The sequence below is a fragment of the Xenopus tropicalis genome, chromosome 5, assembly GCF_000004195.4.
Source record: "Xenopus tropicalis strain Nigerian chromosome 5, UCB_Xtro_10.0, whole genome shotgun sequence".
Taxonomy (NCBI): Eukaryota; Metazoa; Chordata; class Amphibia; order Anura; family Pipidae; genus Xenopus; species Xenopus tropicalis.
In genome coordinates this window covers 2,620,832-2,635,960 of record NC_030681.2, presented here as the reverse complement: position 1 = coordinate 2,635,960, position 15,129 = coordinate 2,620,832, and the positions used below count along the sequence as shown (strand labels likewise).

At 49.4% G+C, this 15,129-nt stretch overlaps 1 protein-coding gene across 1 annotated transcript; it reads right to left on the bottom strand.

Annotated features, from left to right (window-relative positions):
- Positions 1 to 2,976: 2,976 nt before the first annotated feature.
- On the bottom strand, positions 2,977 to 14,853 carry lrrc73 (leucine rich repeat containing 73). Its single transcript, NM_001126883.1, is given in 6 exon segments — positions 2,977 to 3,674; positions 3,800 to 3,986; positions 9,340 to 9,440; positions 11,540 to 11,662; positions 11,939 to 12,099; positions 14,578 to 14,853. Coding segments are annotated over 6 exon segments (915 nt in total). The 5' UTR covers positions 14,850 to 14,853; the 3' UTR covers positions 2,977 to 3,603.
- Positions 14,854 to 15,129: the final 276 nt, after the last annotated feature.

The window sequence follows — 15,129 nt, the reverse complement described above, 5'->3', positions numbered from 1 at the left end:
GCTGTGGGTGTGGGGGGATCCATTAGCCGATAGTCCCAAATCTGCTTGTTTCCCATTGGCCTGAAGGGTCCCAATCAGCAGCTGAAATCTACTCATGTATGGCCAAATGTAATCTGTCTGTCTGTCTGTCTGCCACATATTGCTGGTACTGGGGTACTGAGATATTGACACTGGGTACTGGGATATTGGTTCTGGGTACTGGGATATTGGGTACTGGGATATTGGGTACTGGGATATTGGGTACTGGGTACTGGGATATTGGGTACTGGGATATTGGTACTGGGTACTGGGTACTGGGATATTGGGTACTGGGATGTTACTGGACTGGCACATGACACTGGGTTTAGGGAAAAGATTTCCTTACCAGCCGATCAGCAGAACAATGGGAAGGGAGCAAGATAGCAGCTCCCAGTAGGTATCAGAATAGCACTCAATAGTAAGAAATCCAAGTCCGGCTTGGGACTCCTCCAGTTACATGGGAGTAGGAGAAACAATAGGTTAGCTGAAAGCAGTTCTAATGTGTAGCGCTGACTGAAAGCTCAGACTCAGGCACACTTTACTGCTGCGCTGCAAGTTGGAGTGATATCCCCCCCCTCACCCCCAGCAGCCGATCAGCAGAACAATGGGAAGGGAGCAAGATAGCAGCTCCCAGTAGGTATCAGAATAGCACTCAATAGTAAGAAATCCAAGTCCGGCTTGGGACTCCTCCAGTTACATGGGAGTAGGAGAAACAATAGGTTAGCTGAAAGCAGTTCTAATGTGTAGCGCTGACTGAAAGCTCAGACTCAGGCACACTTTACTGCTGCGCTGCAAGTTGGAGTGATATCCCCCCCCTCACCCCCAGCAGCCGATCAGCAGAACAATGGGAAGGGAGCAAGATAGCAGCTCCCAGTAGGTATCAGAATAGCACTCAATAGTAAGAAATCCAAGTCCGGCTTGGGACTCCTCCAGTTACATGGGAGTAGGAGAAACAATAGGTTAGCTGAAAGCAGTTCTAATGAGTAGCGCTGGCTGAAAGCTCAGACTCGGGCACAAGGCACTGAGATGGCGCCTACACACCAATATTACAGCTACAAATATATTTGTTGGTACAAGAATAAAAGGTTAAATGGCAGAGGGAATTATTTGCTGTGTTACAGGGTTATTTAGAGATAAACAGCGCCCCATAAATATCATGGCAGGGTCCCTTTAAAGGGATCATTCTGGGGAACCATAAGCCCTTAGGTTAAAGGGGACACTAAACCCTGCGGCACAGCGCGGCTCAACCCAACGTTACTCAGCTGTTGCCGGACTACAAATCCCAGAATAATGTAACATATAATGAAGGGTGAGGCATGCTGGGAGCTGTAGTCCAGCAACATCAGGGCTGTATTCTTAAAGCAATTTTGCCCAATAAAACTGCATTAAAATGCAAGAAATCCCCCAATGAGAATCCCAGCTGATGTGAGTAAATCCGGCTCCCTGTTCTCTGTTCCTGCAATTGGAGTTGGGAGCAATAAGCACAGTTTCCCAGCACTGAACAAGTCTGTCCCTTTATCCCCATGTCTGATTCCTGTGCCATATAATGACGGGAAAATGCCATCATTATCTCTATATGTAAGGTACCAGCAAGGGGCCTGACACAGGGAATCAGCATTCTCATTGGTCACTTCTCTTGCACTTATAATCACATGTTGCTCAGTAGAAGGCTCATTGGGGAATTTTCTTGCATCTAGAATTACGTTTTTTAACAACTTCTATAGCAACACTAGGGGGCGCCGTGGGGCAGCGTTATGGTTGGGTTTATATCCCCTTTAAGTTAACTGTTAGTATGTTACAGAATGGCCAATTCTAAGCAACATTCCAATTGGTCTTCATGATTTATTTCTTATAGATTTTGAATTATTTCCCTTCTTCTTCTGACTCTTTGCAGCTTTCAAATGGGGGTCACTGACCCCGGCAGCCAAACCCTATTGCTCTGTGAGGCTCCAGTTTTATTGTTATTGTTACTTTTTATTCCTTATCTTTCTATTCAGCCCCTCCCCCTATTCATATATCAGTCTCTCAACCAACCCACTCCCTGGTTGTTAATGTAATTTGGACCCTAGCAACCAGATAACCGTTATAACTCCAGACTGGAGCAGCTGAACTAGTTCTTTCAAGATGTTTGAGGTTTTTGGAGCAGATTTATATCCCACAGACCAGTTACTTGAAATAATCTGTAGCGCCCAACTCTCTTAAAGGAACAGTAACACCCCCCTGCGCTGGTCATAGTTCTGTGTTTACTTCAGAAAGTCTCCTACATTATCTCTGTGTAGCCACCGGGGGAGCCATTCAGCCATTGGCATCAATGTATCAGCTCAGTGCTACTGTCCCTTCTCTATCAGGGGCAGAAAGTCCGGCCCAGACTCGGTTGTAGCTCCGCCCCCTCAGTCACTTCTCCTTGGCATGTTCTCATTGGCCATCTTCTGAGCAACCCCGGCCGTGGCCCCCAGTCTAATGGGGCCCCAACTCCCGTCACTGTCAGTGGAAGGAACCATTGTTCTACTCGGTTGACTTCAGTATACAGGCAGCCTGTATACTGAAGTCAACCGGGTAGAACAATGGTCCTTCAGACCAACTCAGCAGCTTATCTGCCCCAGTATGGGCCCCCCAACAATTGCCCAGGTGTCGATAGGACAGGCATGATTTTCTGTCGGATCTGGAACCGCATTGGCTCATTCATACAGAGCTTGTTCCGACGTCTCCGTATCATAGAAAGGCGCCCAAGGTGGGGGTATAGGTGGGGATTGCTGCACAGGACACTGGAGGGACCAGTGGAACAAAATGGCGGTTTGTCGGTGACACTAAATCCCTCAATGATTAACAGGAACCCGACTGAGTCCGATGAGCTGATTTTGCTAAGGGACATAATGGGCAGTTAATGTAGGGGGTGGGGTTACTGCTCGGAGCTCCACCCCCTGAGTCACTGTAGCCACACCCATCACAGGAGCCATGTTTGTTTGCAATAAACTTTATTGACATGCTTGTGCTTTAACAATGAATCTCCCAATCATCTCTCTGTGCCAAGGGCCCCCCCCTTGCCGCCCCTACACACATGGAAGCGAGTGGGGCAGTGTCTGCCCTCCCTGTATAGACTACATGTATCTGCTGGTTGGCCCAACAGCCACGGAGCACTTAGTGGGTTAAATAAAATCTCTCATTTATATCTCTCTCTGGTAATAAATACATTGCCTTTTGCCCTCAGTGGGGGTTGCGGAGACCCACGGGGGGGGGGGTATATGGGATACGAGACTTTGGTAAAAGTGCAGAAAGAACCTTCGTCTTCCTCAGAGATTTCTCCTATTGGGTCGGATCAGTGAGTTGGTACCACAGTGCCCCCCCTGGGTGTTGCTAAGTGCCCCCAGTGGATCATTAGTGCAATCTAGTTGCCATTTGGGGGAGCAATGCTGCCATTGGTGCATTTTTGGGAATAATTATAAATGTGTCATTCAGCAATGAGTGGGGGGAGTGGCTTCCCCTTGCTGCCCCGCCCCCCGGCTGTGCTTGGTACAGACTTGTGCTACTGGGTGCTTCTGTGGTTACATGGGGGCCACGTGCGTCACGGTGCGTCAGTTCCAGCGCTCACATCTCTGTCTCTGTGAGGAGACTGTCTCCTAGGCCTGAGGTCAGCAGCACCCTGTGAGGGGCAGAACCTGAGACGAGAGGGGCAGATAATCATTATGGGACAGATATAGACGGTCCCCAAATAATGACCCCCAAAATACCAGCCCCCCCCCACCCCTAACCGATCAATTCCTATTGGCAGAGAAGCAGGTACCTTGCGAGTGTTTGAGACCCTTCTCCCTGACTGGCTGCTCTGGGAGTCGCCCATCGTACTCCTCCTCTTCCTCCCCCTCAGAGAGCAGGTCGGCAATTTGCTGCTGTAGGTCCAAACTGATGTTGTTCTCTGACAGAACCAGGGACTTCAGGGGGGTCGGATAATTCTGCACCATGTCAAGGAGAATCTGCAGCAACACCGAGATCAGTAAAGTCATTATATAATAACCAGCCATTCCCCTGCTGGAAAGTTCATGTAGGAGCCGCTCATATCATTCAGTAAATAGATCCCAATACACACAGCCGATGTGACTCTATAATAACCAGTCATTCCCCTGCTGGAAAGTTCATGTAGGAGCCGCTCATATCAGTCAGTAAATAGATCCCAATACAAACAGCTGATGTGACTCTATAATAACCAGCCATTCCCCTGCTGGAAAGTTCATGTAGGAGCCGCTCATATCAGTCAGTAAATAGATCCCAATACAAACAGCCGATGTGACTCTATAATAACCAGTCATTCCCCTGCTGGAAAGTTCATGTAGGAGCCGCTCATATCAGTCAGTAAATAGATCCCAATACAAACAGCTGATGTGACTCTATAATAACCAGTCATTCCCCTGCTGGAAAGTTCATGTAGGAGCCGCTCATATCAGTCAGTAAATAGATCCCAATACAAACAGCTGATGTGACTCTATAATAACCAGTCATTCCCCTGCTGGAAAGTTCATGTAGGAGCCGCTCATATCAGTCAGTAAATAGATCCCAATACAAACAGCTGATGTGACTCTATAATAACCAGTCATTCCCCTGCTGGAAAGTTCATGTAGGAGCCGCTCATATCATTCAGTAAATAGATCCCAATACAAACAGCTGATGTGACTCTATAATAACCAGTCATTCCCCTGCTGGAAAGTTCATGTAGGAGCCGCTCATATCAGTCAGTAAATAGATCCCAATACAAACAGCTGATGTGACTCTATAATAACCAGTCATTCCCCTGCTGGAAAGTTCATGTAGGAGCCGCTCATATCAGTCAGTAAATAGATCCCAATACAAACAGCTGATGTGACTCTATAATAAAGTCATTCCCCTGCTGGAAAGTTCATGTAGGAGCCGCTCATATCAGTCAGTAAATAGATCCCAATACAAACAGCCGATGTGACTCTATAATAACCAGTCATTCCCCTGCTGGAAAGTTCATGTAGGAGCCGCTCATATCAGTCAGTAAATAGATCCCAATACAAACAGCTGATGTGACTCTATAATAACCAGTCATTCCCCTGCTGGAAAGTTCATGTAGGAGCCGCTCATATCAGTCAGTAAATAGATCCCAATACAAACAGCTGATGTGACTCTATAATAAAGTCATTCCCCTGCTGGAAAGTTCATGTAGGAGCCGCTCATATCAGTCAGTAAATAGATCCCAATACAAACAGCCGATGTGACTCTATAATAACCAGTCATTCCCCTGCTGGAAAGTTCATGTAGGAGCCGCTCATATCAGTCAGTAAATAGATCCCAATACAAACAGCTGATGTGACTCTATAATAACCAGTCATTCCCCTGCTGGAAAGTTCATGTAGGAGCCGCTCATATCAGTCAGTAAATAGATCCCAATACAAACAGCTGATGTGACTCTATAATAACCAGTCATTCCCCTGCTGGAAAGTTCATGTAGGAGCCGCTCATATCAGTCAGTAAATAGATCCCAATACAAACAGCTGATGTGACTCTATAATAACCAGTCATTCCCCTGCTGGAAAGTTCATGTAGGAGCCGCTCATATCAGTCAGTAAATAGATCCCAATACAAACAGCTGATGTGACTCTATAATAACCAGTCATTCCCCTGCTGGAAAGTTCATGTAGGAGCCGCTCATATCAGTCAGTAAATAGATCCCAATACAAACAGCTGATGTGACTCTATAATAACCAGTCATTCCCCTGCTGGAAAGTTCATGTAGGAGCCGCTCATATCAGTCAGTAAATAGATCCCAATACAAACAGCTGATGTGACTCTATAATAACCAGTCATTCCCCTGCTGGAAAGTTCATGTAGGAGCCGCTCATATCAGTCAGTAAATAGATCCCAATACAGACAGCTGATGTGACTCTATAATAACCAGTCATTCCCCTGCTGGAAAGTTCATGTAGGAGCCGCTCATATCATTCAGTAAATAGATCCCAATACAAACAGCCGATGTGACTCTATAATAACCAGTCATTCCCCTGCTGGAAAGTTCATGTAGGAGCCGCTCATATCAGTCAGTAAATAGATCCCAATACAAACAGCTGATGTGACTCTATAATAACCAGTCATTCCCCTGCTGGAAAGTTCATGTAGGAGCCGCTCATATCAGTCAGTAAATAGATCCCAATACAAACAGCTGATGTGACTCTATAATAACCAGTCATTCCCCTGCTGGAAAGTTCATGTAGGAGCCGCTCATATCAGTCAGTAAATAGATCCCAATACAAACAGCCGATGTGACTCTATAATAACCAGTCATTCCCCTGCTGGAAAGTTCATGTAGGAGCCGCTCATATCAGTCAGTAAATAGATCCCAATACAAACAGCTGATGTGACTCTATAATAACCAGTCATTCCCCTGCTGGAAAGTTCATGTAGGAGCCGCTCATATCAGTCAGTAAATAGATCCCAATACAAACAGCTGATGTGACTCTATAATAACCAGTCATTCCCCTGCTGGAAAGTTCATGTAGGAGCCGCTCATATCAGTCAGTAAATAGATCCCAATACAAACAGCTGATGTGACTCTATAATAACCAGTCATTCCCCTGCTGGAAAGTTCATGTAGGAGCCGCTCATATCAGTCAGTAAATAGATCCCAATACAAACAGCTGATGTGACTCTATAATAACCAGTCATTCCCCTGCTGGAAAGTTCATGTAGGAGCCGCTCATATCATTCAGTAAATAGATCCCAATACAAACAGCCGATGTGACTCTATAATAACCAGTCATTCCCCTGCTGGAAAGTTCATGTAGGAGCCGCTCATATCAGTCAGTAAATAGATCCCAATACAAACAGCTGATGTGACTCTATAATAACCAGTCATTCCCCTGCTGGAAAGTTCATGTAGGAGCCGCTCATATCAGTCAGTAAATAGATCCCAATACAAACAGCTGATGTGACTCTATAATAACCAGTCATTCCCCTGCTGGAAAGTTCATGTAGGAGCCGCTCATATCAGTCAGTAAATAGATCCCAATACAAACAGCCGATGTGACTCTATAATAACCAGTCATTCCCCTGCTGGAAAGTTCATGTAGGAGCCGCTCATATCAGTCAGTAAATAGATCCCAATACAAACAGCTGATGTGACTCTATAATAACCAGTCATTCCCCTGCTGGAAAGTTCATGTAGGAGCCGCTCATATCAGTCAGTAAATAGATCCCAATACAAACAGCTGATGTGACTCTATAATAACCAGTCATTCCCCTGCTGGAAAGTTCATGTAGGAGCCGCTCATATCAGTCAGTAAATAGATCCCAATACGAACAGCTGATGTGACTCTATAATAACCAGTCATTCCCCTGCTGGAAAGTTCATGTAGGAGCCGCTCATATCAGTCAGTAAATAGATCCCAATACAAACAGCTGATGTGACTCTATAATAACCAGTCATTCCCCTGCTGGAAAGTTCATGTAGGAGCCGCTCATATCAGTCAGTAAATAGATCCCAATACAAACAGCTGATGTGACTCTATAATAACCAGTCATTCCCCTGCTGGAAAGTTCATGTAGGAGCCGCTCATATCAGTCAGTAAATAGATCCCAATACAAACAGCTGATGTGACTCTATAATAACCAGTCATTCCCCTGCTGGAAAGTTCATGTAGGAGCCGCTCATATCAGTCAGTAAATAGATCCCAATACAAACAGCTGATGTGACTCTATAATAACCAGTCATTCCCCTGCTGGAAAGTTCATGTAGGAGCCGCTCATATCAGTTAGTAAATAGATCCCAATACAAACAGCTGATGTGACTCTATAATAACCAGTCATTCCCCTGCTGGAAAGTTCATGTAGGAGCCGCTCATATCATTCAGTAAATAGATCCCAATACAAACAGCTGATGTGACTCTATAATAACCAGTCATTCCCCTGCTGGAAAGTTCATGTAGGAGCCGCTCATATCATTCAGTAAATAGATCCCAATACAAACAGCTGATGTGACTCTATAATAACCAGTCATTCCCCTGCTGGAAAGTTCATGTAGGAGCCGCTCATATCATTCAGTAAATAGATCCCAATACAAACAGCTGATGTGACTCTATAATAACCAGTCATTCCCCTGCTGGAAAGTTCATGTAGGAGCCGCTCATATCAGTCAGTAAATAGATCCCAATACAAACAGCTGATGTGACTCTATAATAACCAGTCATTCCCCTGCTGGAAAGTTCATGTAGGAGCCGCTCATATCAGTCAGTAAATAGATCCCAATACAAACAGCTGATGTGACTCTATAATAACCAGTCATTCCCCTGCTGGAAAGTTCATGTAGGAGCCGCTCATATCATTCAGTAAATAGATCCCAATACAAACAGCCGATGTGACTCTATAATAACCAGTCATTCCCCTGCTGGAAAGTTCATGTAGGAGCCGCTCATATCATTCAGTAAATAGATCCCAATACAAACAGCCGATGTGACTCTATAATAACCAGTCATTCCCCTGCTGGAAAGTTCATGTAGGAGCCGCTCATATCAGTCAGTAAATAGATCCCAATACAAACAGCTGATGTGACTCTATAATAACCAGTCATTCCCCTGCTGGAAAGTTCATGTAGGAGCCGCTCATATCATTCAGTAAATAGATCCCAATACAAACAGCTGATGTGACTCTATAATAACCAGTCATTCCCCTGCTGGAAAGTTCATGTAGGAGCCGCTCATATAAGTCAGTAAATAGATCCCAATACAAACAGCTGATGTGACTCTATAATAACCAGTCATTCCCCTGCTGGAAAGTTCATGTAGGAGCCGCTCATATCAGTCAGTAAATAGATCCCAATACAAACAGCTGATGTGACTCTATAATAACCAGTCATTCCCCTGCTGGAAAGTTCATGTAGGAGCCGCTCATATCAGTCAGTAAATAGATCCCAATACAAACAGCTGATGTGACTCTATAATAACCAGTCATTCCCCTGCTGGAAAGTTCATGTAGGAGCCGCTCATATCAGTCAGTAAATAGATCCCAATACAAACAGCTGATGTGACTCTATAATAACCAGTCATTCCCCTGCTGGAAAGTTCATGTAGGAGCCGCTCATATCAGTCAGTAAATAGATCCCAATACAAACAGCTGATGTGACTCTATAATAACCAGTCATTCCCCTGCTGGAAAGTTCATGTAGGAGCCGCTCATATCATTCAGTAAATAGATCCCAATACAAACAGCTGATGTGACTCTATAATAACCAGTCATTCCCCTGCTGGAAAGTTCATGAGGGACAGGTGGGGACAAGGGACAGGGGGGGGACAAGGGACGGGGGGGGGGGGGGGGCGGTACCTGAGCAGATTTATTGGTCAGTCCTGTCCCTTCCAAATCCAGAACCTCCAAAGTCCGACTGGAAGCCACACACACAGCTAACATAGATGCAATGTGATCCCCTGGGGAGACACAAGCCACAAACAGTGACACACACAGACAGACACACAGAGATAGATAGACAGACACAGACAGACACACAGAGATAGATAGACAGACACAGACAGACACACAGAGATAGATAGACAGACAGAGACAGACACACACAGACAGACACACAACAATAGACAGACAGACAGACAGAGACAGACACACACAGACAGACACACACATAAAGACACACAGAGATAGACAGACAGACAGAGACAGACACACACAGACAGACACACAAAGATAGACAGACACAGACAGAGACAGACACGCACAGATAGACAGACAGAGACAGACACACAGACAGACACACACACACACACAGACAGACACAGACAGAGACAGACACACAGACAGACAGACACACACAGACAGACAGACACACAGAGACAGTCAGACACACACACAGACAGACACACAGAGACAGACAGACACACACAGACAGACACAGACAGACAGACACACAGAGAGACAGACACAGACAGACACAGACTGACAGACACACAGTCAGACACACACACAGACAGATAGACACAAAGAGACAGACAGACACAGACAGACACACACACACACAGTCAGACACACACACAGACAGACACACAGAGACAGTCAGACACACACAGACAGACACAGACAGACAGACACACAGAGAGACAGACACAGACAGACACAGACTGACAGACACACAGTCAGACACACACACAGACAGATAGACACAAAGAGACAGACAGACACAGACAGACACACACACACACAGTCAGACACACACACAGAGACAGACAGTCAGACACACAGACAGTCAGACACACAGAGAGACAGACAGACACACACACAGTCAGACACACACACAGACAGACAGACACAGACAGACAGACACACACACACACACACACAGACAGTCACAGACAGTCAGACACACAGACACAGACAGACAGACACACACACACACAGACAGACACACAGACAGATAGACACAAAGAGACAGACAGACACACACACAGACAGTCAGACAGACAGACAAAGACAGTCAGACACACACACAGACAGATAGACACAAAGAGACAGACAGACACAGACAGACAGACACACACACACACAGACAGTCAGACACACAGACAGACAGACACACAGACAGACAGATAGACACAAAGAGACAGACAGACACAGACACACACACACACACAGACAGTCAGACACACAGACAGACAAAGACAGACAGACACACACACAGACAGACACACACACACACAGACAGATAGACACAAAGAGACAGACAGACACAGACAGACACACACACAGACAGATAGACACAAAGAGACAGACACAGACAGACAGACACACACAGACAGTCAGACACACACACAGACAGACAGAAAAAGACAGACAGACACACACACAGTCAGACACACACACAGACAGATAGACACAAAGAGACAGACAGACACAGACAGACAGACACACACACAGACAGATAGACACAAAGAGACAGACAGACACAGACAGACAGACACACACAGACAGTCAGACACACAGACAGACAGACAAAGACAGACAGACACACACACAGTCAGACACACAGTCAGACACACACACAGACAGACACAGACAGATAGACACAAAGAGACAGACAGACACACAGACAGACAGACACACACACACAGACACAGACAGATAGACACAAAGAGACAGACAGATACAGACAGACACACACACACAGTCAGACACACACACAGACAGACACACACACAGACAGACACACACAGACAGACACACACACACACAGTCAGACACACACACAGACAGACACAGACAGATAGATACAAAGAGACAGACAGACACAGACAGACACACACAGACACAGTCAGACACACACACAGACAGACACAGACAGATAGATACAAAGAGACAGACAGACACAGACAGACACACACAGACAGACAGTCAGACACACACACACAGACACACACACAGACAGATAGATACAAAGAGACAGACAGACACAGACAGACACACACAGACAGACAGTCAGACACACACACAGACAGACAGACAGACAGACGGTGCCACTTACCCAGCGGATTATAATCCAGGTTGAGAGTGCGCACCTGGGAGCTGTGAGACAGGCCAATAGCCAGACGGGCCCAGCCCAGGCAGCTGATAGCCGGATTAGCCGAGAGGGTCAGTTCCCGTAGCCCTGTACAGACACACAGTGGGGTAATTATGTCGCAGTGGGGTAATTGTGCCAGTCAGTGTCTCTGGGCTCAGGCTGCTACAGGTGCCAATAGGGGGCAAATCTTAGTGTTGGGTTTGCCCCAGGAGCTATTCATTGCCCAGACTGTGTGCCACATACAGTGCCACTGTCACTTATATTAACCCCTCCACCTCCCCAGAAAGTGACACCCCTGCTATGGGACTTTTGCCCCCCAGTGCATTTATAGGGCACCCCCGGGGCACATAAGAGGAGACTCACCTGGTTTGGCCCCATCAGGGGGCAGAAGGCCGCAGATCAGACTGATGCCCTCGTCCCCAAGCAAACAGTCCCCCAGGTCCAGCGACAGGAGTGACGGGTGCCCGGCCAGTGCGGGGTTAAGGAGGGCCAATCCCGTGTCTGTCAGAGGGTTGCCATGGAGGCTGCGGGGGGAAACAGGGTTAGAGACACAGGTTACAGACTGGGCACCCTGGCACACACACAGCAGCCGGGGGTACAGACTGGGCACCCTGGCACACACACAGCAGCCGGGGGTACAGACTGGGCACCCTGGCACACACACAGCAGCCGGGGGTACAGACTGGGCACCCTGGCACACACACAGCAGCCGGGGGTACAGACTGGGCACCCTGGCACACACACAGCAGCCGGGGGTACAGACTGGGCACCCTGGCACACACACAGCAGCCGGGGGTTACAGACTGGGCACCCTGGCACACACACAGCAGCCGGGGTACAGACTGGGCACCCTGGCACACACACACCCTGGCACACACAGCAGCCGGGGGTACAGACTGGGCACCCTGGCACACACACACCCTGGCACACACACACCCTGGCACACACAGCAGCCGGGGGTACAGACTGGGCACCCTGGCACACACACACCCTGGCACACACACAGCAGCCGGGGGTACAGACTGGGCACCCTGGCACACACACACCCTGGCACACACACACCCTGGCACACACACACACACCCTGGCACACACACACACACACACACCCTGGCACACACACCCTGGCACACACACACACCCTGGCACACACACACACACACCCTGGCACACACACACACACACCCTGGCACACACACACACACACCCTGGCACACACACACACACCCTGGCACACACACACACACCCTGGCACACACACACACACACACACCCTGGCACACACACACACACCCTGGCACACACACACACCCTGGCACACACACACACCCTGGCACACACACACCCCTGGCACACACAACACCACCCTGGCACACACACACCCTGGCACACACACACACACCCCTGGCACACACACACCCTGGCACACACACACACACCCTGGCACACACACACCCTTGGCACACAACACACACACCCTGGCACACACACACACACACCCTGGCACACGCACACACCCTGGCACACACACACACACCCTGCACACACACACCCTGGCACCACACACACACCCTGCACACCACACACACACCCTGGCACACACACACACCCTGGCACACACACACACACCCTGGCACACACACACCCTGGCACACACACACACACCCTGGCACACACCACACACACCCTGGCACACGCACACACCCTGGCACACACACACACACCCTGGCACACACACACCCTGGCACACACACACACACCCTGGCACACACACACCCTGGCACACACACACACCCTGCACACACACAACACCCTGGCACACACACACACACCTGGCACACACACACACACACACCCTGGCACACACACACCCTGGCACACACACACACACACCCTGGCACACACACACACACACACCCTGGCACACACACACCCTGGCACACACACACCCTGGCACACACACACACACCCTGGCACACACACACACACCTGCACACACACACCACACCCCTGGCACACACACACACACCCTGGCACACACACACACACACACCCTGCACACCACACACCCTGGCACACACACACCTGGCACACACACACCCTGGCACACACACACACACCCTGGCACACACACACACACCCTGGCACACGCACCACACCCTGGCACACACACACACACACACCCTGGCACACACACACCCTGGCACACACACACACCCTGGCACACACACACCCTGGCACACACACACCTGGCACACACACCACACCCTGGCACACACACACACACCCTGGCACACACACACACACCCTGGCACACGCACACACCCTGGCACACACACACACACACACACACCCTGGCACACACACACCCTGGCACACACACACCCTGGCACACACACACACACCCTGGCACACACACACACCCTGGCAGACACACACACACACACCCTGGCACACACACACCCTGGCACACCACACACCCTGGCACACACACACACACCCTGGCACACACACACACCCTGGCAGACACACACACACACACCCTGGCACACACACACCCTGGCACACACACACCCTGGCACACACACACACACACACCCTGGCACACACACACACACACACCCTGGCACACACACACCCTGGCACACACACACCCTGGCACACACACACCCTGGCACACACACACACACCCTGGCACACACACACCCTGGCACACACACACCCTGGCACACACACACACCCTGGCAGACACACACACACACACCCTGGCACACACACACCCTGGCACACACACACCCTGGCACACACACACACACACACCCTGGCACACACACACACACACCCTGGCACACACACACCCTGGCACACACACACACCCTGGCACACACACACCCTGGCACACACACACACCCTGGCACACACACACCCTGGCACACACACACACCCTGGCACACACACACCCTGGCACACACACACACACCCTGGCACACACACAATACTCACAAGAGGGACTGCAGCGAGCGGTTGGCATGGAGGGAGTGTGCCAGCTGTTGGACCCGGGCGGCGCTGGATACCACCCCAAGGTTGAGGTTGAGTTGCACCAGGGAAGGGGACTGGGAGACCCCCTGGCACAGACGGGCAAAGTCCCTATCAGACAGGTGGCACCCCCTTAGGGACAGCAGGCGCACGGTGCCCCCCATCAGCCCCTCACACACCCCTTTAACCTCAGCGCCCGACAGCGTCTCCCCCGACATCTGGATGCTGCCCGGCAACATGTTGGCAAGGGGGGCAAACCCGGGGGCAGGAGGGGTAAGTGTGGGCAAATCAGCTCACAAACCTACAGCCAGAGAGGCACATTCTGCCCCATATGCCCCACTGAGGGGTATTATTACTATGAATGTTACAAATGGAAGAGTGTGAGCTCCTCAGGCGAGAGGGCCATGGGGGAGGAGCCAAGACCCACCCTTAATCCCTCCCACAATCCCTCCGCCAGAGATTATACCCCAGCACAGGGCAAATAACCCTCCGAGGGGCTAAAGGGCCAAGTCCGGGGCA